The sequence below is a fragment of the Oryzias latipes genome, chromosome 4 (genome assembly GCF_002234675.1).
Source record: "Oryzias latipes chromosome 4, ASM223467v1".
Lineage (NCBI taxonomy): Eukaryota > Metazoa > Chordata > Actinopteri > Beloniformes > Adrianichthyidae > Oryzias > Oryzias latipes.
Window position 1 is genome coordinate 6,960,328 of NC_019862.2, and position 23,758 is coordinate 6,984,085.

The window sequence follows — 23,758 nt, forward strand, 5'->3', positions numbered from 1 at the left end:
TCGCCCGGAAGCTAGCTTGCTTACCGACCGGATGTGTTACGACGAAAACGGCAACAACATCCGCTTCCTGGTATTTGGCTACTTTGTACCCGAAATTCGCTTACTAGCTGGTACTTCTTCTTAAAGCAATGAAATATACTATATACGGCGGCTTCTTTGCTATTTTTAGATAAAAAATAAAGTCACAGTTTAATTTAAAAAAGAAGAAGAAAAAGAGAGACCTGAAACTGTTACAGTTGTTCCCTCAAGTCAATGCCGTGAGGCCTTTGAGGGTGGCTCAGAAATGTGAGACTCCAGCGCCACGCTTCAGTGCATTGATTTGTTATTATGAAACTATAATTAACTAACAACCGCAACAGGTGCTTGTTGTTTTTCTTAAAGTAAATAAACAAACCAAACTGATGTTTTACTGTTGTTTGCTCTTTCATGCAATCGCTATTGTTACCTTTATTTAACTGATTTGCCCATCGGTTTTGTAGGTTGTATGTTAGAGTAAACCGGAAACTGCATCACCTAGTAAGAACAAAAATGACAAAATAACCGTAAAACCTATGATTTTGCATTTTAAAAATGAAATATTTGCACAAAGGGGGCCTTGTGTTTTTTTAATCGTTCATCTCATGACTACGACTCCCATGAGTCTTTGCGTTGTCGCCTGACTCCTTGGTCGTTTCACATGACTGGCATGTCAACAAATGAAGAAAAGTGTTGAACTGGCAAAATTTCAGGGTATAAATAAAGATTTTGGGGGAGCTTTCAGGACGCAGAGGACTTCTGGTCTTGAAGGTATGCTGGAGCTTTAATTCACGTCCGTATTTCCTTCTACATTCAGATTTGCAGAATCTGTAGCTAAGGAGTCTTTTTTATGGGCAGTTAACAAAAAACCATTGTTAGCAGGCAAGGATTTTTGCAGCTGTGTCACTGAGGAACGATGCACAAATCACAGGAATGTACAAAAGCAATAAATAGATTTGCATTATGACTATTCAATTGGGATTACTGAGTAATTTTAACATATGTGTTATTTATTTACCTTTGATTAGAAGTGTTAAATATAACATTTAATTTAATTTTATAGTTTTTATGTTGAATTATTGTGTCATAGATCTTTTCTTGTACTGTTACTTAAATATTTAAGAGAACATGTTTTTGTTTTTTTTTGTTTTTACTGCTCTGTCATATTTAGTTGATTATTTTAATGAAGTTGATTAATTTATTCATGCATGTTTGCATAGAGGTCATTAAGTCAACCATGGCCCCTACAAACGACAGAAAGCTGACCGGACTTGTCGCTGCCACATTTACTCCGCTTACCACAAAAGGGTAAGGAATCGAACCATTCACCGTTTTTTTTTTGACCTGTAAGCAGAATCCGTTCCCTCGTGTGGAACCAGACATTTGGATTCATGCCACAGTCCAGTACATTTCCTGTTGCTGTTTTACTGCAACTATTCTCCTGTTTTTGTCACACTTTTCCTCAACAGTGAAATCAACTTATCAGTGATTGGTCCATATGTCGAATACCTCATAGAAAAACAAGGTGTAAAGTCCATATTTGGTGAGTAAATAAAAACATGTGAAACTTCATACATCTGTCATTTTTCACGTTTCTTCTTTTCTAAACTTAGTTTTTTTTTTTTTTGGATTCTGCTAAACTGTAAAAAAACCCGTTATTCCATAAAGGAAAGCTCAAATCTGCCCCCTGATTTCACAAAAATAAGTTAGTAGCTTAAAAATCTGGTGTGTTATTCAAAAGAAAAGGTTTCAATATATATTTACATAATTTAGATTTTTTTTGGCAAAAGGATTCATTTTCTGAGTGAGGTCAGTGTTTGGACAAATGTGATATTTAAAACAATCATCGTCAGCAGCTGGAGTGTTCTTACTGTAGTACTAAATTACATTTATCAAACGCCATATTTACAGTTAAGCTCTGATTTCTGTTTTCTTTGTGACAGATTTTTTTTTAGAATTTTTGTCAGAGTCTGAGTCAGCGTTTTCCCACAGGAAGGACACTCACATCAACGCACACCTCTTGGCTTTTTTTCCTGTTTACCCCCCAACTAAAGAAAACATTTTTGAAAATGCAAGACAAAAGAGGTGTTTAAAAACTGACCAGCTGTGCTGACACTTTATAAGGTTTTTTAGCAAAACCCATGAAACGTGTGGAAGAAGAATCTCTAGTCATCAGAAAACAGAAACCTACAGCAAAGCATGGCGGTGTTGTCATTATGCTGTGCAAGCATTTTTTATATGATGACAAAGAAATAACCTAAAAAAGGACTAAAAAATAAATGAAACGTTTGTTTAAGGGGGGAATAAACAAAAAACAAAAGAAAAAATTAGCTGCTGATGCTTCACACACTAATAAACTCATAGATACATTTTCTCCTTAGTTTTAATACAATTTCCATCAAAATAATTTTATGTCCTATGACTCTGCAGGACAAAAAATCAGAAATGCTTTTCTATACGTCAGAAATGACAGAGAAACACTTAGAGGAGAATTTGTATTTCTGGGAAGTCAACCTGTTAAAACAGAAATTATTACCGTCCTTGTAAAAAATAAAATTTAAATGATAAAACTCACAGAATACAGAAATACACAGAAAATAATATCCTTGCATTTTTATCATCTCATTCCAACCGTGTATTTTTTACTTTAAACACATCAAAGGAGACAAAAAAGAGAAAGATGAAAAAATATTTCTATTAATAAACATTGTGACAATCCCAGGGTTCAACAGGCTTAAACAGTGAAGGGATGGTTCAGGAAGCATCGTTTTCCAACACGGATTGGCCACCACAGAGTCCAGACCTGAAGCCCTTTGAGAACTCTGTGGGTCAGAATCTACCATCATTAGTACAAGGTGAAAGCAACACCTTTGACATCGCAGAGGCTGATCGACACAAGGCCACAGCAAATTAATGCTTTCGAATTAATGTTAATCAAAGCTAAACAAAACAAAATATTAGTGTGTGAACCATTGACTGTATCAGAGAACTGGATTGAGCGAGTATGACGGCACCCTTCGAAAATGTTTTTTTTCCAGCCCCACCCAAACGGAGTCAATTCAGTCGCCATGTTTTTCACCACGCAGATGCTAGCGTGTTGGAGCCAGAGGTTGTCAGTAAGCAGTGATCGGTTCGAGTTGGCCTGAGTTTCTAAGGTAACCACTATCACCAATCAGGAGGGAGAGGGAGCTTGTTGGAAGGCCACACCCCCACCACTTGAAAGCGGGCCACATGAAATCTGTCAAACGTTTTGAACGTTGGACACTGGGGCCAGTAGGCTCCACCTACTTTTATTAAGGCCAGTTATTGTTTGTCAGTTTATAACTTGAACTACAGGAAAAATATGAGGATTATTAAGATGATGTTAAATAAAGGTATCAGATCATAAATAGTTCTTCTGACCAATAGAATGACGGTTCAACAGCTGTTTATTTCTATATATAGGTCTATAGGATTTTGGCTTCTTGGAGATACTTCCTGTTTGGACTGCCATGGAGAAGGGCCACTCAGTCCAGTTCTCAGATACAGGCGATGGCGTTAGCCTTTATTTGGCCAGGCAGTGTAGTTTCAACATCAGCCCTGTTGTGTCATTTCCTGTAGAAATGGAGCAAAGGGTAAGTAGAAGGGATACGATACTATCAGGAACAAAACTCACCCTGCAGATGCTGCGTCTTCATCAGTCCGACTTGAGAAAACCTCTTGAAGAAGAGGTCAAAGTGGCCTGATGACCTTTTTTAAAATTCTTTCCGCTGTCCTCTTAAATTCTTCTTTGCACTCTGATATAAAAAAATCCCAGTACTGCAAAGCTTCTCCAACATATTTGTTATTTTTTGAAAACCTCTTTATCCGACTCTAAACTAGAATCTAGCCTGAACTGAACTGAACCTCCATCAGCAGCTTTTTAAAGCAAACTCGAAGATCCAGTCTGTGAATGTGACCAAGTTCTGCTTGCTAACAGTGAACGGCACCACCGGAGAGAGCCCGTCTCTCTCTGTGGCAGAGAGGAAGGCTCTGGCGGAGGAATGGTGCGGGAAAGCCAGGGGCAGGTGAGTCTCCACCCCAGCGCTGCGGCGTGCTGACCTTCTGACAGTAAAGCTTCTTCGTTTCCACAGAATGGATCAGGTTGTCGTGCATGTTGGTGCCATGAGTCTGAGAGACTCACAGGATCTGGTAAGTTGCTGCTCTGCTGATAAGAAAAGTAACCAAGTCCTTACAGAAAAAAACGCCTTTGCATTAGGATTGAAAGTTTCAAATTCAGGCTAATCTCAGTAAATCCGTCTTCAGGCTGAACCACAAAGCTGCAAACAAATGCTTTTCAAACGGCAGAGATTGGTGTTTAGGAGCATCTTGTTTCAATAGTGATCTAAATCACTTCCTGTCTTTAATTAATCCAATTATAAATTAAGGCCATTTTATTTTAACCACAATCTTTTTCCCAGGACTAAACACACTTTCTCCAGCATCACTGAACACTCCAGAAGTAACCGTTGAAATGGATTTTGCTTGGTTTAACATGAGTTTGGACTCGCTGCTGCTTCATTGTTCCTCTGTTCCTCCAGGCGCGTCACGCTGCTCAGATTGGAGCTGACGGAATTGCCGTCATTGCCCCCTTTTTTTTCAAGCCCAAAACTGCAGGTGTGTCACGGTTTTGGGAGTAAAAACATGTGAGCTTGGCATCAGCTGTGCATCATCTACACACTTCCTTCCTGTCCTCCTGACCCAGATGCCTTGAGGAAATTCCTGCAGGAAGTGGCTTCAGCCGCTTCAGCTCTGCCATTCTACTATTACCAGATCCCAGCGATCACCGGCATCAACAGTCAGTGTCGCTCATGATGAGTTTGCCTTCACAGAGGACTTAGAGGAGCTGATGACTGTTCTGTCTTCTCCAGTGCCTGTGATGGAAGTGGTGGAAGGAATCGAGCAGCTCATTCCCTCCTTCAGGGGAGTAAAGTTCAGTGGGATGGACCTGATGGACCTGGGTCAGTGCGTCATGCACAGCCAGCCTCAGTGGTCGATCCTGTATGGCGTGGATGAGGTCAGTCTCACTTGTACCATCGCGGGAGCTCCGTGTTTGCTGACGAACCGCAGACAGCTGCTGGTTGGTGATGAGGAGCTCGACCACGCGGTCTGAGCCAAACATGACGCTGCTGTTTTTGGTCCGTTTCTGTAGCAACTGTTGGCCGCTTTGGCCATGGGAGCCAATGGAGCGGTCGGCAGGTCGGTGACTCTCTATGATGTCTTTATCACGCCTTTCTGCTAATTTTCTCACAAGGGTCTCTTCTTGCAGCACATTCAACTATTTAGGGAGTCACGTGAACAAGCTACTGTCAGCATTTGAGAGGGGGGACCTTATCCAAGCCAGGGCCATACAGGTACTGCCGATGCGTTTGCTGCTTGTTGCCAGCATGTCTTTCCCCTTTGAGGTTTTTTATTCTTTGAATGTTCAGTTCCAGATGCAGGAGCTGCTGAGCTTTGCTATGAAACTTGGTGAGTTTTGTCCGTAACTCTGGAAACGATGGTGGGACTCTGACTTTGCTGCGGATTACAGCTGGTTATTTGTGACTTCCAGGCTTTGACGTTGGCGTGAACAAACAGCTGATGATGGAGGTGTCCGGCTTGCATCTTGGTCCCCCTCGCCTCCCGTTGATGCCGTGTCCTCTGGAGCGCTCGGAGAAGATTCTCCAGAAATATCGCAGTATTTTTCCTTAAATCCACCTTTTAATGATATAATTGTTTTACACTGAACTTAGCAGAAAACGTTATCGTGGATCCACAGTTGCTCTGACTTTGGAGGCAAAATGTCAGGAGTTTCAGACAGAAACGTTGAATTAATGTCATATTTTAAAAGTCTGAACTGCTCCTTGAATTAAGGGAAGAATGGGTTTTCTTTTGGGGACATTTTTTAACTTTTATGTGTCAAGATGCTTTTTACAGCGTTGGATTTTAAAAATGTTTCTATTTCACTGGGAAAGAAAGTGTTTGTGTCTGTAAACGTGCTGCCTCAGACGGTGGTACGCTGGTGCTCAGCAGTTTGATCCTTTTTTAAGGAGTTTATGAGAACATCCGTGTCAATAGATTCACCATATATCTTGGACAAGATAGATCATCGGCATTAATGAGACTTTACCCTTAATCCACACGCCTGGGAGTGTCACTCTCTCTGGATTTTCGTGTTACACTTTTTGAACCACTTTAAAAAACTCTGCTTGACTTTGCCTCTCTAAAAATCTGTCATGAATGTCGACTTTAACACCACACACACTCAGACTTGAACTGCAAAATGACAAAGGCATTACAATAGAAACCGAAAGGTTTTTTCTTTTTTTAGTATTCTCTTGTTTTTCTGAAAGGCAGCAAAGGGAAATTCAATGTGTAACAAAGAGTCTTTGTATTGTTGTTGATCTTTCATTAATTGTTTCAATTAAAATGAATCATAAAATCACTTGCCTGTCTCATCTCTTATTAATGATCTTTGGCTTCTGTGTAATCACACAGGAAGCAAACATTCTTATTTCTATTTACCTATATTTCATTTTTGCTATAAAAAAAAAACAGAACAAAAAAGCAAAACAACACAGAAATTTAGGGTTTTTATTTTTCCTTTTTGTGACTAGAGTAATAGCAAACCTTTTCTTTTTTGCCTCCTTTACTTACTTAAAGCCATTGGCAGGCCTACACTTTTTTCCCTCTAAAGCATAAACAACAAGAAAAAGAATGAACAAATAGCAATTTATTTCACAGAGAAGCGCATTTCTCGAGAATCTCGCTTAATCCTTTTTTTTGTGAAAGTGTACAACTTTATTTTCCAAAAAACATGACTTTTTCCCTCTAAAGCTAAAGTTTTTTAAATAACAAATTTATGGTTTTTACTCTAAGATGTTGAATTTTTCCTATAATTTCGTGACCTTTTTCCTCATAGTTTTACGATTATATTTTTGTAAAATTTTTACCTTCAAAGAAAAATTGTATGCCTTTTCCCTCATAATTTTACATCTGTTTTTCTGTGATTTTTCCCCCCACTTTTGTCTTGATAATTTTACAACTTTATTCTAGCAAATGTTTGACTTTTTGCCCTATATCCTAATCTTTTTCTATTTATGGTGGCCCTCTGTCGTAATTTGGCCTCTTTTATTTGTGGTTGAAAATCCTCTATAAGCTGATATATTCTGCTAAAACACAAGAAAAGGAGCAGAAAATGAACCGATGGTGTTTTGATCGGAAGCGGAACCTTTCTCTGAGCGCTTTGGTTCCCCCCACCTTCAGGTCGACTGGATTTGACTACTGCACAGAAAGCTGCGGCGTTTCCGGCCAGCTCAGCGCGTCTCCTGCGGTGTTGTCACTCTTCACGAGCTGTCACGCACGCACTCCTGCCAGCTCACCGGAGCGCTTTGTGGGCCGCGGAGGGTCATCGGAACACCGGCAGAGATGGTGCTGCTCACGATGATCGCCAGGCTGGCGGACGGACTGCCGCTGGCCGCCTCCATGCAGGAGGACGAGCAGGTTGAAGTCTTAGCTTCTCTGTGTCGCCGTTTTCTGTGTTCAGGCTGCTATTAATTCGTTCAGTGATTTGCAGTGAAATAGGATAAAAACAGATAGTTTATTGATCCCAAAGGGTAAACATTGGACCGGTCCTACTCGAAAGTGACACCGGAGCTAACAGTTTCCAGCTGCGCCGCCACTCTCTCTCTCTGGGCTCGGTTCTACCGAACACCTTCCATTATCAGGCCGCTGAACGTCTTCCGGTTTTTATTTGGCTTGATGCTTTTTCAGCATCTTAGCTGTCGATTCTCAGCCTTTCTCCTCAATGATTCAGACAAATTTAGGTCTGTAGAAACCGACTTTCTCCATTACTTACAACATTCTCGACACTTTCGCGATTCTTGAATGAAGTGTTTAGTAAGTATCTGAATAAACGCCAAAAGGAATCGGTGAAAAAATCTGACAGTTTGAGCTTAAACATCCAGTAAACAGGAATGGGTAAAGAAACGTCAAACTTGCGTAGTTTCGGGTAACTGCCATTACGCGGTTTGTCCAGCAGATGGCGCTGCAGTAAAAGTTCATGTTATTTATTTATTTTATTTTTTTTATTTTATTTATTTTTTTTTTTCTTTTAAAAAAAGTTCATGTTAGAGTTCAGGAGACAATTTTATAAATGGTGAAAATGACATGAGCTTTGACAGAACTTTATTAGATCACATGCAGTCTGGAGGTGTTTTATTTTGAAATGACGGAAGTCTAACATCTTTTCCCTTTGCTGTCTTGTTTGCTTTCATAAAGGGAAGTGAGAAGGTTTGTGTCCTCTGCTTTGTGCTTCACCCTCTGTGTGTCTGTGCTGCTGCAGTGATGGAGCTGCTCCTCAGTGGAGAAGATGTGGTGTTTCACGTCGGCGTTGTCAGAAACGGCATCAGTCTGTTTGTCGTGTTCGATGCTTTAGCGTTAGACTGTGAGCAGAACTAGTCCGGCGGTTTCTGTTTTTGACTAGAACGTACATGTCGTACATCCACCTGGACCCACCTGAGTGCGTTCGCCGTGACGGTTGGTGTTCTTGTGTCGCTCCAGCTGGGTCGAGATCTTCAACAGTACCAGAGCCAAGCGAAGCAGCTCTTCAGGAAGCTCAACGAGCAGAGTCCGTCACGCTGCACTCTGGAGGCCGGTTCCATGGCCTTTCAGTGAGTAGAGCCCAGAATGACAAGATGTACTGTTGACTTTCAGGGAAAAGAGACTGCCGTTCTTCACAATGTTGCCAAATTTTTGAAAGTTATATGAACAAAAAGTACTTTAAAATCAAGTAAAGCATGAAGGACAGATGAATACTGGTGCTTTCCTTCCAGCTACTGCATAGAGAAAGGAGTGTGTTACCTCGTCCTGTGTGAGGCTAGCTTCCCCAAGAAGCTGGCCTTTGCGTACCTGGAGGACCTGCAGGCGGAGTTTCATGAGCAGCATGGGAAGAAGGTCCCCACGGTGTCCCGTCCGTACTCCTTCATCGAGTTTGGTAAGAGAAATGGACTCAATGCTGCAGCCTTGCCACGGATTTTCAGAAAAGTGCACGTGAGGATGCATGAACGTGGACGACCACACACTCAGAATAGGTCCGTCTTTGACCAGCTTTTCTGTAAACGATTAGTGAGCTAAACTCGAAGTGAAACCACGGTAGGAGCAGGTGGTAAAGTCTAAAATGACGCATAGCGCTTTACAGTCACACTCTGTTGCCAAACAAGAACCACCCGGAGCAATGTGGGGTTTCAGTGTCTTGCCCGAAGGCACTTCAACACATGGGCAGGCAAAGTGGGAACCAATCAGAGAACTGGCCTACCTCTGCACCACAGCCGCCCTCCCTAATCCCAGCTGGGTGTATACGGGCTGTCTGCAGGTGAAAAATGGTCAAACTTGTACGGGACAAAGGTGACCCGCAGTAAATATCATGACCACTCAGTGAACCCGTACACAGAAAATGTTCGTGCACGTTTTTCTACGTTCATGCTGCAGGCGACGGGTCGTAGAGAACACTTCTACAACACGTAAGGGGGAAGTGGGTGAGATGCAGGCGTGTCACATTTTCACCCCTCCCCCAAATCCTGCAGACTGTTAAAGGAGCCCGTTAGTGCTGTTCATGTGAGACGTGCACGCTCTTTGCTGCAGCCTGACTGTCAGAAATGAGCAAATCAGCCAATCAGAGTGGAGTTTGTGTGAACGTCTTACGGCGTCCTACAGGCACTTATGGATCACTTGCACACCCCGTGCGTGCAGCATTTGGTCAGTAAGGAGCCACGACTCACTAACGACTAGAGCGTGGCGTGAGGACGCCGTACGCCAGCATCACACGTGCGTCACAAGTGCGTGTGACTTCTATTATCCTTAGGATTACTTACACGCACGACAATGGTACGTTCCATTTTCATGCCGTCTCTTGAGGTGGCCGTCTGAGCCGCTCCTCTCTACGCCCCCCCACAGAGCGCACGTGGGTCAACACCTGTACAGGTGCATGTGACTCAGGCGGAACCTTTTTTTCACGGTGACCTTCTCTCTCTCAGACACCTACATTCAGAAAACGAAGAAGTCGTATATCGACAGCCGAGCACGAAGGAATCTGGGCAACATCAACACAGAGCTGCAGGACGTGCAGAGGATCATGGTGGCCAACATCGAGGAGGTCCTGCAGAGAGGAGAAGCTCTCTCTGGTGAGTACCCCCCCCCCCTCCCTCACTAAACCCACGAAGGCTCATGGACTGGATTCTGTGCCTGACTTCGGGTTCCTTCTCTTTGGATGTTCTCCTTGTAGCTTTAGACTCCAAGGCCAGCAACCTGTCCAGCCTGTCCAAGAAGTACAGGAGTGACGCCAAGTACCTGAACACCCGCTCCACCTATGCCAAGCTGGCTGCCGGGGGGGTCTTCTTCATCATGCTGATTGTTTATGTGCGCTTCTGGTGGCTCTGAGCAATGAAGGAGATGAGGATGGAGGTGAAGAATGAACCCGCCACGGTCCGTGGACGCTAAGAAACGCCATCCCATGATAGGACTTTACACATTTAAGACCCGCCCATTTCCATCTCACCTGTCCATGGAGCACAAACATTTCTTTTAATCATTAATCTGTTGTAATAGATTAGAGAAGCGTACGTGTGCACGTGTCTGTGTGCACGTGGAGGGGGCTGATCAAAAACCGTAAGGGTCTAATGTAGCGGCTAAAGGGGCATGAACCTAATTAGTTTTGATGACATCACAGGTGGGCGGGGCTGAGGAAGAGTTTTGCTTTGTCTTCAGTGGTTGCAGCGAACAGATAAAGTAACTGCAGAAGTGATTGAAATAGTCCCTTTTCCTCCCCTCGGTTATATTATGGGATGGTGAAACTGTAATGTTTTTCTTTTTTTTTTGCTAAAACGTTTTTATTTCTGAACAGAAAATCCAGCAGGTGACCTCGTTTGGGGCCTGATTATCTGGTGTGAACCAGAACCCGATCCGTGTCGGTTCTCCTCGCTGCAGATGGAGTTTTTTTAAAGTTGAAGTTGGGTTCCACCTCATTAGTCTCCTCCTACTCTGCTTCCATTTCTGCTAAATATCCAGATTGGGCTGACAGTGGAAGCTGAGAAGTCCTCGTGGAGATCTCTGGTTCCACACCTTTAAGGTTCTCTGTTCTGTATTTCTGAAGCGGCAGTCTCAGCTCTTTGGGCCGCGTTCCTGCAGTTAAGGTAGATCTATGGTGTTTAGGTTGCTATGAGTTTCTTTTCTTTGTGTTTGATCTCGTTTTGTCAAGAAAGACCTGAGACGTCCGTCTCGGACCGAAGAATCTCTGTGACGGTTCAACACTTCTGTTTGTGTGATCTTTACGGTGTCGTCGCTCACGAGACCATAGAAAGAAAAGGAACCGTTCTGTGGTTCTTCTAGACGGTGTCTCTCTCTTACCTCAGCTTTCCTTTAGCTGCAGCCAGCTGGAGTCCACGCGTGGAAACCGCAGGACGCCGAAAGCCGCTGATCGGCTTCGACCGTTTGGGAGGAGTTTTAAAGCTCTTAAGGAATGTTCCACTGAGTGAAAAGTGAGAAGGCCTTTGAGTGTTCTGATGGTTCCCTCAGAAATAACATTTCTGCAGCTCCAGCACCACTTTTCAGTGAGAAGTTTCCTTTTGGAGGATGTGCTCCACTACGGTTATGCTCTGCAGAAAAGCTGCAGACCGGATTTTACGTTTGTAAATTTTACTTTGAAGTGGACTCCAGAATAAAAGAATTTGCACAAACGGTTGTTTCTGTCAGGAGTTTTTAATGACTATCATGATGGAAGAAGATCAGAAAAAAAAATCATGTTTTAAGGTCACTAAAAACACAAGCTACAGACAAGACTTCATGTGGTGGCGGTGGTAACATATTCTGTGTCTTCTGAAAGATGATTCCGCCTTAAATCAGCTTTTTAACCGTGGAGAAAGACTGAAAATATTTTACAAATAAATGTTGTAAAAACTTTGGGTCGTTTGTCCGAGTAGAACATAAACAGGGAGCAGCAGGTGAAGAAAATGAACAGAAAAGTGACGTGATGCATCACAGGGTGCAGTTCCACATGTGACCAATAGAGGAAGGTTTCAAAGTTGACACACTGTCACAAAAAGATTAATTTTTTCTACATTTAAAAATATACCAGTGAAGACAAGAGTCTAGTAACTCCATTATGACTTTTTTAAATATGAACTTTATAAGCAGCATATTTTAACAAAACAAAATTATTACATAAAATCCTACAGCTGCGACTTTATTTTTATTTGTTCAATCGTTTTTCTCTGACATTTAAACATCTGTTGCACCTTGGTATTGAATAAACAAAGGGTGTTTAAATGTTAATATCTTGTTTTTCAGACAATGACTGTTCAGTTTAGACGCTTAATAAAACAATTTTATCCTCATTTTGTTTGCAACTTTTCAAATTAAAATTTAGCAATTAAACACACTTAAATAGATGATTTAACTCTGCATTTTAACTTTGAAAAATCCAGCGGAAGAACTTTGATCAAAGTTTTATGTTAGAATATATTCACAATATTTTTTTAAATAAATAAATGGAAAAAATCAGTCGTCTAAACTGAATTTTTGGGGTTTGAAAATAATGCAGAATGTGAAATGATTGAAGTCAGATTCAGATTATTGAAAACAAATCTGTATTAAATAACGTTTATGACTGTTTGTTCATTTAGACAACAAGCTGAAATGACTGAGCTGCTGTCGTAATTTGCTGATGTTTCATAAAAGTCAAACAAATGATCAAACTGGGATTAAAGTTTTAGATGTGAGGAGAACAAATCTACTAAACACTTTTGTCTAAACATCAGTTTAACACAACCGGGTCCTGAGACACCGAAATCATGTGCTGCAAACATCAAAGTCGGTGCAAAAAAACAAAGATGGGTGCCAAACAAAGGATGAGTGCAAAGAAGGATGCAGAGAAAAAAGTGGAGGATGCTGATAGAAGTTCACAGCAAGAAGAATCAGGCTTGTCCCTAAAGTTGAAGAGCAGAAGGCCTCTGTCTCCCCAAGACTTGACAACGGTGAAGATCTGAAAAAATCTTTGAGTGAGTCAGTTGTAACCCTTGTGCTATCCTAGGCGTTGGGAGTGGGGTCATCTAGACCCACTAGACAGTGCTCTGAACCTTTTTTCTTCAATGATTTGTGATCTTCACTGGTGTCCATGGATTACATGAAATCTTTCCACCTTTATCCACCTTTGTCATGGTAGGAAGAACACGTCAATGGAAGGGTGGGGTCATCTAAGATAGCACGAGGGTTAAAGACGATCTCACTTTTAGTTTCAAAATCTGGATCAAGCCTTCATGACAAAGACATGTATCCTGTAGCAGAGCTGGTTGAAACAATTGTGGAGTTTCTCAAAGATGACAAAGTTCAGATGGATAGTAGAAGGATTGCCACACAGCTTCTCTTGCTTCTTTACAAGGACCTGAAAAAACTGTGGGAAAGCCTGAATTGATAGCTGCGTTCATAGAAATTAATTCTCAAGCAGCCAAAAATGCAGTGGCTTTAACCTCTAAAGAGCAATGAAATCACAGCCTGGTGTGTTTAGGAGGCTTTCTCCATCAGAAATAAATTCAACAGGGTTTTGGTAGGAAAACCGTTAAAGCCAATATCTTTGTTGTAAAAAGTTTTAGTGTTTTTTGTTTATAGGAAAAAAACAAATCTAGTAGGAATTCAAAAAAGGAATACAGGGGCTGGGGGGGGGGGGGGGGGGGGGTATGTTAGATAAAAAAAAAAAAGTAGTAATAAAAGTACAAATGTGGTTATGTTAAATAAAAATAATCTGTTAGGACGTAAAAGTAGGAATAAGTAGCGGGGGGGGGGGGGGGTGTTAATTAAAAAAAAGGATGCAGCATGGCTGCACGGTAGAGGTTAGTGCTCTTGCCTCACAGCAAGAAGGCCCCCGGGTCAGGTCCCAGCTGGGGGACCTGTGTGGAGTTAGTTCCTGCTACTGTCCAAAAACATGCTTCACAGGTTCAGTGGTTACTCTTAACTGTCCATGGGTGTGAATGTGGGAGTGAATGGGTGTGTGATTGTTGTCCTGCAACAGACTAGCGACCTGTCCAGGATGTCCCCTGCCTTCACCCACAGGTGACTGGGATAGGCTCCAGCAGCCTCGTGACCCCGAAAGGGATAAAATGGATTAGATGATGAATGAGTTTTTAAAAAAGGAATAAAAGTGTAAATGGGGTTATGATAACTAAAAAAAATCTGTTAGGACTTAAAAGTAGGACTAAATAGCAGGGGGTTATATTCAATTAGAAAAAACAAGGTAAAAAAATTTAGGAAAAACGTTGGTGGGAATAACAAGGGACTTAGCTTTAATCAAAGTAGGTTTTAAAATGAGATGTTTAGTTTGTTTAGTCTGTGCATCTGTGGGTTTGCGCCGGGTGCTCCGGTTTCCACCCATTCCCAAAAAAAATGTTTATAGAGATGTAGTGACTGTAGGCAAATATAAAAAACAAATAACAGAGATATGATGTAACATCACAAAAATAAATCAGCTAAGCTTTAATCAATGCAATCAGTGGGTTTTTAAAATGAGGACATGTTCAGTTTGTTTAGACCTCCAGGGCAAAATGTGATATAGTACAAGATAGGACAATGTGCCCCAAAACCACTCGCCACAAAGACAGCGTCTTCCCCTGAGCCGTCACTCTGATGAACTCCTGACCACTCCAGAACACGGAACAACCATACAAACTGCCACACCAGAACTACTGCTGCATTCTTAGTCATTTTTATTTAGTTATGTTTATTTGTTCCTATATCTTCCTTATATTACTTTCTTTATTGTTTATCCTTTTTGGTCTTACCCCTTTACACCTTTTTATACCTTGCTAGTTTGCATGAGAGCACAAGACTCCAAAGTCAAATTCCTGGTACGTGCACTGTACTTGGCCAATGAAGCTGATTCTGATTCTGATATGTGACAACAAGCTACAAGCACCCCCATTAATATTTAATAGTTTTGACTCTTTCACAGTGCTTCTCTAGAGGTTATGGTACAAATCTAAATTGAAAGGAAGATATTTAGTAAACATATCAAAAAAGTAATGCAACCACAAGGAAGCACAACAGTGGTTTCATGTGCCGGTCCCAAGTCCGGATAAATGCAGAGGGTAAATTCAGGAAAGGGAGATTGACAGGCGGATTGGTGCGGCATCTGCCGTTATGCAGTTGCTGTACCAGTCTGTTGTTGTGAAGAGAGAGCGGAGAGAGCTCCCGTAGAGATAGTGGGACGGGTTTGGTCACCAGCAGAGAGCTCAGAGCAGTGCCGCTGTTCCTCTACATCCAGGGGAACCAGTTGAGGTGGCTCTGGCATCTGGTTCGGATACCTCCAGGACGCGTCCCGGCATGTCCCACTAAGCGGAAGCCCTGGGGAAGACCCAAGTCATGCTGAGTTGGAGCTTGGTCAGAGGCAGTGCCTTGGGCAACCTACGGGCTAAATTTGTTTATAGATAGGCGCTGGAATGAGCAGGAAAAGCAAGGGATTTAGGTTTTAAGTTTGACAGTCAGCTTATACCACATTTCTCCAGTAGGTCGAGTCCTTTCCTCACTAATGCAGATGTGGAGTGCATGGCCTTTGCTCATCATCAGCCTCCTGTTGGTCTCACCGGGTGGCTCGGACGACGTGACATTTGGGTTGCAGTTTGTAGGGCAAAGCGGACGACAGAAAAACCAGGGGGAAGACTCCAGTGCCTGTCAGACGTCTTGATCTGTGACTAGACATGGAACAGGAAATGTCAATGAAAAAATGAGAAGCGACAGAGGGTAGCGAGCCAAAAAGAAACCACAGGGCAAAGGCTACACCTCTCACAGGAAGTGCAGTCTGGTGAAGTCATCCGTCACTGAAACCCTCTAAAACAGTTTAGAGACAATTGTTTGGGAAAGTTTAAGTTTTGACTAACTTTTCAGCTGTTTCACTTTTGTTGGGACCAACTTTACTTTGAGAAAAAAGCTGGTTCTCCTTGGCTGTCCTCTGTCGTCTCTGTGTCTGCGACCGTTTGTCCAGATATTCTGTTTACTTTTAAGATTGGCCTTATTTCAAATGTCATTGCACATGTTTTTCACTTCTGCAGACATTTTCTGATTGTTCTTTTTTATTGTGCAACCCATTAGAACTGAAAGCCACATTTCATAGAAAAGTTGCGAAACAAGCTGTAAGACAAGAAGAAAAGAGGAGACATGGCATGCTCATAGTCATAATTGTAACTATTGTTTGATGCTCTGGCACTGATTATTTCAAACATCACAAACTGAGCACTACTCTGTCTCTGCTGTGAACAAATTTCTTTTATCTAACAAAGAGCTTTTTTTCATATAGAACTTTACTGCATTATCTGTATCACTGACTCATCTTTGCTCTAAACATTAAAGTAAATTCTTTATACTGCTAAGTTTTTTTAACACCCCAGTAAAATATAGAAAATTTAAAGCACACAGTGATCAGAGAAATGACATGAGTCTCCAGCACTGTCTCTACTTTGGTTGCCATGGTAGCAGCAATGTGTGACAGTCATGTGAAAACGAAGCTGATTGGATTAAAATACTTGGTGTGATCAGAGCTCAGGGCCATTACACACGAACAAGGCGAACCGCTGGCCTCTGAGAGACACTCTCAGGTTTGAAACATGTAGATTGGACCCAAAAGTTGCCAAATCTTTTTTTTTTTTTTCATTTTTAAGGACTTGCTGCATGTAAGTCACGTTAACTTATCTAGAATTTCTTGTGAGAGTTTCTCGCTCCTCCCATGTGATCTTTATTACGGAGGCCGAGAGGAGCAAGACACGCTTACATTTAAGATACAACAAATCCCAGTACAAATGAACTAATACCGAAACACAACAGTGAATCATTGAACATTCATTCATCTTCTTCCATTTTGTCCCTTTCGGGGTCACGGGGCTGCTGGAGCCTATCCCAGCCACTTGTGGGCGAAGGCAGGGGGCACTGTTGACAGGCCGCCAGTCTGTCGCAGGGTAAATCATGGAACAAATGACCAAAAACTGAACCACAAAAAGAAACCACGTTACTTTGCTTTTGGAATGTTTCATGTATTTATAATGTCCACAAAAAGACAACAGTAATAAATAACTTTGAAAAATCACGATTGGTTTTATATTACGTCCCTTTCTGCTAGAAGCCGTGTCTCTGCTTTCGTTGTTATGTTTCTGGACTCAGTGATTTGTTCCGTGATTTGCTTATGTGTTTCAGTTTTTGTTCATTTGTTGGCATTTGTTGTTGTTGTATCTTAAATATAAACGTGTTTTGCACCTCTCGCCCACCGTATTTTATGTGAGATGTATCATCCAAAACGTTGTCTGTGGTTTACGAGAACACGTTCTGTCATATTTACTTTGATGAGGCCCCCACATCCACAGGGGGTAACCAGTGGGGTTGGTGGGTCATTCAGAGCTGAGCGACTTGCATGTCTTTACCAGGGGGGTATTCCAGAAAGCAGGTTATGCTAGTTACCACGGTAAGTTTGAGGCTAAGGAAGTGGATAACCTCAGCTTTCGGTTCCAAAAACAGAGGTACGTTTCAGGATATGCTTAGTTCCCATAGCAACTCATACTCTGAACATAACCTGGTCTGGAGTAGGTTTAGTTGAAGGTTAGTTTGTTTTCAGAGAGGTGAAGCAGCATGACGTGTCCATTTGAAGATGATTTAGTGGATGAATAAGCTCAGATAATACTTTTTCCACCATGAGAGGGTGATAAGACCACGAATGGATGTTGGAAATATAAACTTTTTTATTTTGATCTAACTTGATTATTTGCTTCAGTTAAGATAAATCATTTTTTGACATCAGTCAACCTAAAAATAAAACGTAGTTATAAGACATTTATTTTACTTTCATTTCAAATCAATTCAATTAAGTGGGTGTAACTTCGGTGCTGCTGTTAGATCGGCACCGCAAGGAATTGTGGGATACCATTCCCTTTGCCTGTCTGGACGGATTTGGGTTTAAGTGTTTAGTTGTTTAGCTGTTTTACTGTGTTTTACCCAGTTATTTGTACTGTTATATTGAATTCTGATGATGATGAGTTTATATAGCACCCCTAGTGAAGCTTTGATTAGCAAGAACTGAAGTTGAAGTTAGAGTCATGATAGACAAATTTATCATATTGCAAATCCACATTGAATCATTCATTTTAATGTTATAGAAAAGAGAATATCTGTGCCCTCAAACTCAGGCATATGAAAGTTCAAGAAGTACAATAAATTAATATGGAAAAACATTTAATTGAATTGAATTAATACGAAATTTAGTTAGATAAATATATAAATTTGAGAAATAACAATTATTGAGTTGGATAGACATAAGAAATTAGGTTGACTCAATTACTTGTTACCAACTGAAGTCATTCATTTAAGTTGTATAAGTTATATAAATAAATGCGCGTCACAGGCTGCACGGTGGCGCAGTGGTTAGCGCTCTTGCCTCACAGCAAGAAGGCCTCCAGTTCAAGTCCCGGCTGGGGGACATGTAAAACACAACATTTGGGGACCTTTCTGTGTGGAGTTTGCATGTTCTCCCCGTGCATGCGTGGGTTTTCTCCGGGATCTCCGGCTTCCTCCCACTGTCCAAAAACATGCTTCATAGGTTGATTGGCAACTCTAAATTGTCCATAGGTGTGAGTGTGAGAGTGAATGGATGTGTGATTGAGGATATTCCACCCTGCGGCAGACTGGCGACCTGTCCAGGGCATCCCTTGCCTACGCCCAAGTGGCCGGGATAGGCTCCGGCAACCTCGTGACCCCAAAAGGGAATAAAACGGTTAAGAAGATGAAAAATGAATGAATGCGCGTCACAATGAAAATGGAAATAAGATCAGAAACTCGTGCGTTTACTTCATCCGTTCTTTTTTTCCAAGCAGAAACTATATCTTTTGCTGATGCCGCCGTATTACTTTATTGATGGACGTATAATCTTCATACACTGTCATCAAAATCTCATAGCGCTCTCCTTTTTTCTCCACGTGTTTCCATGGTGACTCCAGAAATTGGCGATCCATGAGAATGTCTTTATGTTCCTGCTGTGCACGTGCGTTAACCCAGGGTTACCAAGTCGAGCGTAATCACGACAACTCATATCCGGTCTTTTGGAACCGACATACCCAGAGTAAGCAAGTTCAGGCGGATTTCAGCCAGAGTTCATGATTAAAGTCAGGGTAGTTTAAACATGCTTTCTGGAATACCCCCCAACTATTCCCACAGTGATGGTACCTGAAAAGATGGAGCGGCACAGTTACACAGAGCCGCTCCCAGCTCTTTGAAGACCATATTTTGCCTCAGCTCTGCTGAAATGTGGCGGGGAGGTGTTTTCTTATGAACAGTTCATCATTTCTGTGACCTCATTAAAATCCTGTTCCATCACGGCAGCTTCTCTCTCATCCCAGCCTCTTCCTCTTTATCCTCTTCTCTCAAACTCCCGTTTCGTCCAATCAGAGGAGCGTGAAGCTGCGGAGACAGCAGCTGTATGGCAGAGAAGAGGGCCATAAATGACAGAAGGCCAAAAGAGGAAGTCCAGAGACCTGGTGAGTTATTGCCCACAAACATACACACCAGGTCCTGGGAACCTAGAGCTTCTCAGAGGGGGGTGGGGGGTAAGGGTCATTCCACAGCTGTGGGTAAAAGAACCTCACCAAAAGTTGAAGACCCGTCAAATCTTTTCATCACAAGAGGAGCCACATTTTGGCCACCGCTTCAGTTTATGCTTAACCTTTGTTGTTTGTCAGTAAGGGTTATTTTGGTGTATAAAGTGTACAAAACACAAATGCACTGTGAAGAAGGAAAACTGACGTGTATACTCTGGGCGGGGCCAGGAGCTCCCTGCTCTGCTCCATTCTGATGCATCTACTGTCAGACAAACAGATCCATGAACGTCTTTGTTTTCTTTGTCAGAGCTGGAATCTGGATCCAAACTGTACGGCTGGAAAGCTACGATACTGCTGCCATTTTTGATGCACCGCTGGGGTGTGAGGGGCTGTAAGCTACATATAAAGAGAAAATACTCCGTTCTGGGTGTTGGGAATGCGGTGTGCGCTTGCTCTGTGCCAGAGGTGTGTTTCTAATAAACTCCATCCGCTCTCCAGAAACTATGTCCTAGAAGACGACACCGGTTTTTGGCTAAAAACGGCATCATCATAATGAAAAGACCACTGGGAAGGCGTTAAAGCAGGGGTGTCAAACTCAAATTCCCAGTGGGGCAAAATAAGTGAAGTGAAGTGAAGTCATGGGCCAAACTCAATATTAATTGAAAAGTTTACTGCAACTGATATGTAATGTTTAACCTTTTCATTCAGTGTCTTCTTATGTTATTCTTTCATTACAGCCACGTTAGCTCCGCACACAAGACAAACATGTCTGTCATTTGTGATATTCATGATCAGATAATATGCCTCCCACCTGTCTTGAAAGCTCCTATAGTCCATCTTTCGTTTGGCCATTTTTGTGGAGGAGGAAATGGATTTGTCCGATGTGACTGGAGTATTTTTGTCAATGACTGCTAACAGAAAAAAGGAGCGCTTGCCGGTATTAGCAGTATATACCATGGGCCAGCTCTAATGCACATTTGATATGATCTTGCGGGCCAATTATAATTACACCCGCGGGCCTGTGTTTGACACGTGTGCTTTAAATAGATCAAAAGATGATTGAAGACTGAAAAAAAGAGAACATTGAAGATTTAGAGCAAAATGAAGAGGAATTCAACAATGAATGCAGGTCGACGGGGTGTCAGACCAAACAAAAGGGTGTTCATCTGAGTCTCCGTCCTTCATGAAAGCCTGCTGGCTGTTTGCAGCATCACATCAAACACACACAGACCGTGCAGCAGCAGCGACTGTGAGAAAGTGAGCACTCCACTGTGAATTCCAGCCATGCCTGTCTTTCAGCAGCTAGTGAATTTACGATACAATTAACCCTGAAGGACGTGTCGAGCACGCTCACATTACACTTTCAGCATCCTTTAGTCCGTGAGTAAATGCGCAAAAATGCAGACGATCGAGGTTCCAACTCATGCAACACGCTCAGAACACAGGAAAACGAGGCTCTCTCCAAGTTCTCACGCAGGTGAAGTTTTCAAATGAGACCTTTGAGAATTTGCTCGAGTTGGAAAAGCTGGAGGCTTTTTCTGGGTTGTGCAATGCTACAATTTTGCATTTTGTTTTTGCATATCTGTCCGCTTTGTTAGCTGTTCTGTCTTCCGAGGTGCACGCATCACAGTCTCATTATTTATGGATCTCCATTTGTATTTTACACAGAAACTTTCTGAAAGCATTTCACAGCCAGCCAGTCCCATGACAGCGGCTGATGTATTTAGACGTGTGGCCATGCTCCAGACTGACTGAAGTTCAAACTGAGCACCAGGTGGGAGAAAATGTGGTTGAAGTGCCTTTATGACAGAAAATGGTACCTTAAATAAAGCATCACTTCTCACAATGAAATGTTTTTGTTGCAGCCTGAGATCAGCGGGGCTTGTGTGAGATAAAACACACCCTCGCCGTAGCTATAAGCTACAGAGGAACACTGCTAAACAAAAAAACACGCAGGTTATGGCAGCAAGACTCACAGCAGAACCCTGACGCCTCCATCCCTCCGTCCTTTCATCAAGAATTGACCCCCTTTTTTAACCAGCTGTTAAAAAAGTATACACAATCTTTACTGTCCTCTGTGAACACGGTGAAGACCCCTCTGATGCCCACCCCCATCAGGATGACAGTTTAGTCAAAATGTTACTCAAAAATCCTCCAAGGTCACCAGATCTCGTCTCCATGAAGCACATTTGGGGGGAAAAGTTTTATTGTGGATCTAGTAACATTAGATCTGACTCACCTGCATCATTTTTGTGTGCAGCAGGATTATTGAAGAACCCTTCCAGAGGTTTCAAAAGATTAAAGTTTGGTCATCATTTGATCTATTTTCAAAGCGTTCCCAGTGGTCTTTTCATTATGATTATGCTGTTTTTAGCCAAAATCCAAAAACCTGGGTCGTTTTCTGGGACATAGTTTGTGCAGAGCACCAGGAGTTCCTAATAGCTCCCTCTTTACACCCTCTCCCACTAGCTTAAAGCACCTCACACCCCAAACATAACATTAGCGGTGCAAAAAACATGGTGAGCAATATCAGAGCTGTCCCTCTTAGTTCCAGATTCCAGCTCAGACGAGGAAAACAAAGACGTTCATGGATCTATTTGTCTGCAGGTGGATGCATCATAATGGGGCGGAGCAGGAAGACTGTGGCTTCACAGTCTATTTTCTACGTCACAAAGACAATCTTTTCAAACGGCTTTTTTTTCATCTGCTCCTGATTCACAAAGATTAGAATAAAATGGATAAGGTGGAGGACCTGGTCAACCAAAACTCAGAGCAGGTTTCTTCTCGAGGGGGGCGTGGCTCCGAAGGTTCTGGATAAACCTGCGAAATCTTTCATTGCTTCACCGAGAAACCATAGTTCTTCATAGATCATTAAACAAATGCTTGTTCTAGAACTATTTTTAACATGGATTGTTAATAAATCGTTCATAACCAGATATTATGAATAAATTGAGTGTTGGTGTGAAGAAAGGTTAGTGTGTTTACTATCAAGTTGGTGATGACAAATTATATTTGTCTGGATCTAACCACACAAATGATTACACCACAAATCTCTACTTTCTTCTGAAAAAGGTCAGATAAGCTCCAGAAGAAATGAGTGACTGTGCATTTACTGCATGCACAACAAAAAAAAGCATTTAAATCACGACCTGCCCCCTCAGTGTAAAGCCTTTTGTAAGGGAAAGGATGTGAGATGACAGCCGCTTCACGCTGAAATAATATTTACAAACCCCAGCAGGAATACTTTTTCAGTCTGGATCAGTTTATGAGTATGCAGTAAAGGAGCTGTAACACACACTGACATGTCAGAGGGGAATAGGAACCTGGCAGGACCCAGATGACACGGCCGGGACCGTTTCTTCCCACAGTGCAATAAAAATAGCCCACTAGCGTGGGGTGATGGTGGGCATGCCGGGGCGCTCAAGGGGAGGATCCCGTCACCACACGCAACGGCACATTGCTGTCAACCTGCTCACTTTACAGGCCTTCCCACCGCACTCACGCCGTGGCTCCGGGTCCTCTCTGTGAGCGTCTGAGGCCTCTGCACATGCGAAAATCATGCCTCTCCAACCTCTGACCTCACAGGAACGCCGTGGCATTCACCAGTCCACACGTCTGCCTGCTTGACATGATCTGCTTTTATTTAACAAAAGGACAAACGTTTTGCTAAAATGTGAAAAATACCTCTCCTCATTTATGGGTACGCAGACAACCTTCCATGTTTAAACTCTGCAATAAAACTTGGCTAATAAAAAAAACTCTCACAGGTTTGTTTACTTTTTTCAGATATCATCTTATGTCCAACAAGGTAAATGATTACATTTACGTATTACTGATCTGTGAACTTTTTGGCTCATGAGTGCATTATTGTACCAGATGTTGACATAGGGGTCATATAACTTGAAGTTCACACAGGAAAGTGATTTAATGTGATCAAATACTTGGTACCCGTTGTGGGAGAGCTCTAGTTTTTTTCACACACCCTGGCTTCTCATCTTGTTGACCCGACCAGCGGCTGCCAAAGATTCAGAGAAGCAATCTGACACAAATCAATCCCTGCCTCCCTCTCCGACTCAGGTCCATCTATTCAAACCTGTTCTCGCTCTTTTCTCATGCTGGGACTGGGGTCTGCA

At 42.3% G+C, this 23,758-nt stretch overlaps 2 protein-coding genes across 3 annotated transcripts; both read left to right on the forward strand.

The window, feature by feature from the left end:
* Positions 1-26: 26 nt before the first annotated feature.
* Positions 27-6,457, forward strand: npl (N-acetylneuraminate pyruvate lyase). Its single transcript, XM_004067681.4, has 12 exons — positions 27-786; positions 1,236-1,323; positions 1,485-1,558; positions 3,974-4,061; positions 4,128-4,185; positions 4,575-4,650; positions 4,739-4,831; positions 4,905-5,050; positions 5,186-5,232; positions 5,303-5,387; positions 5,463-5,502; positions 5,585-6,457. The coding sequence occupies exons 1-12, from the start codon at positions 696-698 to the stop codon at positions 5,722-5,724; spliced, it is 1,026 nt and encodes a 341-aa protein (XP_004067729.2). The 5' UTR covers positions 27-695; the 3' UTR covers positions 5,725-6,457.
* An 841-nt stretch (positions 6,458-7,298) lies between these two features.
* Positions 7,299-11,746, forward strand: LOC101168279 (vesicle-trafficking protein SEC22b-B). Of its 2 annotated transcripts, XM_004067683.4 has the most exons (6): positions 7,299-7,515; positions 8,293-8,304; positions 8,575-8,684; positions 8,847-9,007; positions 10,047-10,193; positions 10,295-11,746. In XM_004067683.4, the coding sequence occupies exons 1-6, from the start codon at positions 7,441-7,443 to the stop codon at positions 10,447-10,449; spliced, it is 660 nt and encodes a 219-aa protein (XP_004067731.1). In that variant the 5' UTR covers positions 7,299-7,440; the 3' UTR covers positions 10,450-11,746. The 2 variants fall into 2 exon arrangements, with proteins under 2 accessions (XP_004067731.1, XP_004067730.1); XM_004067682.4 differs by lacking the exon at positions 8,293-8,304 and having other exon boundaries at positions 7,300-7,515.
* The last annotated feature ends 12,012 nt before the right edge of the window (positions 11,747-23,758 follow it).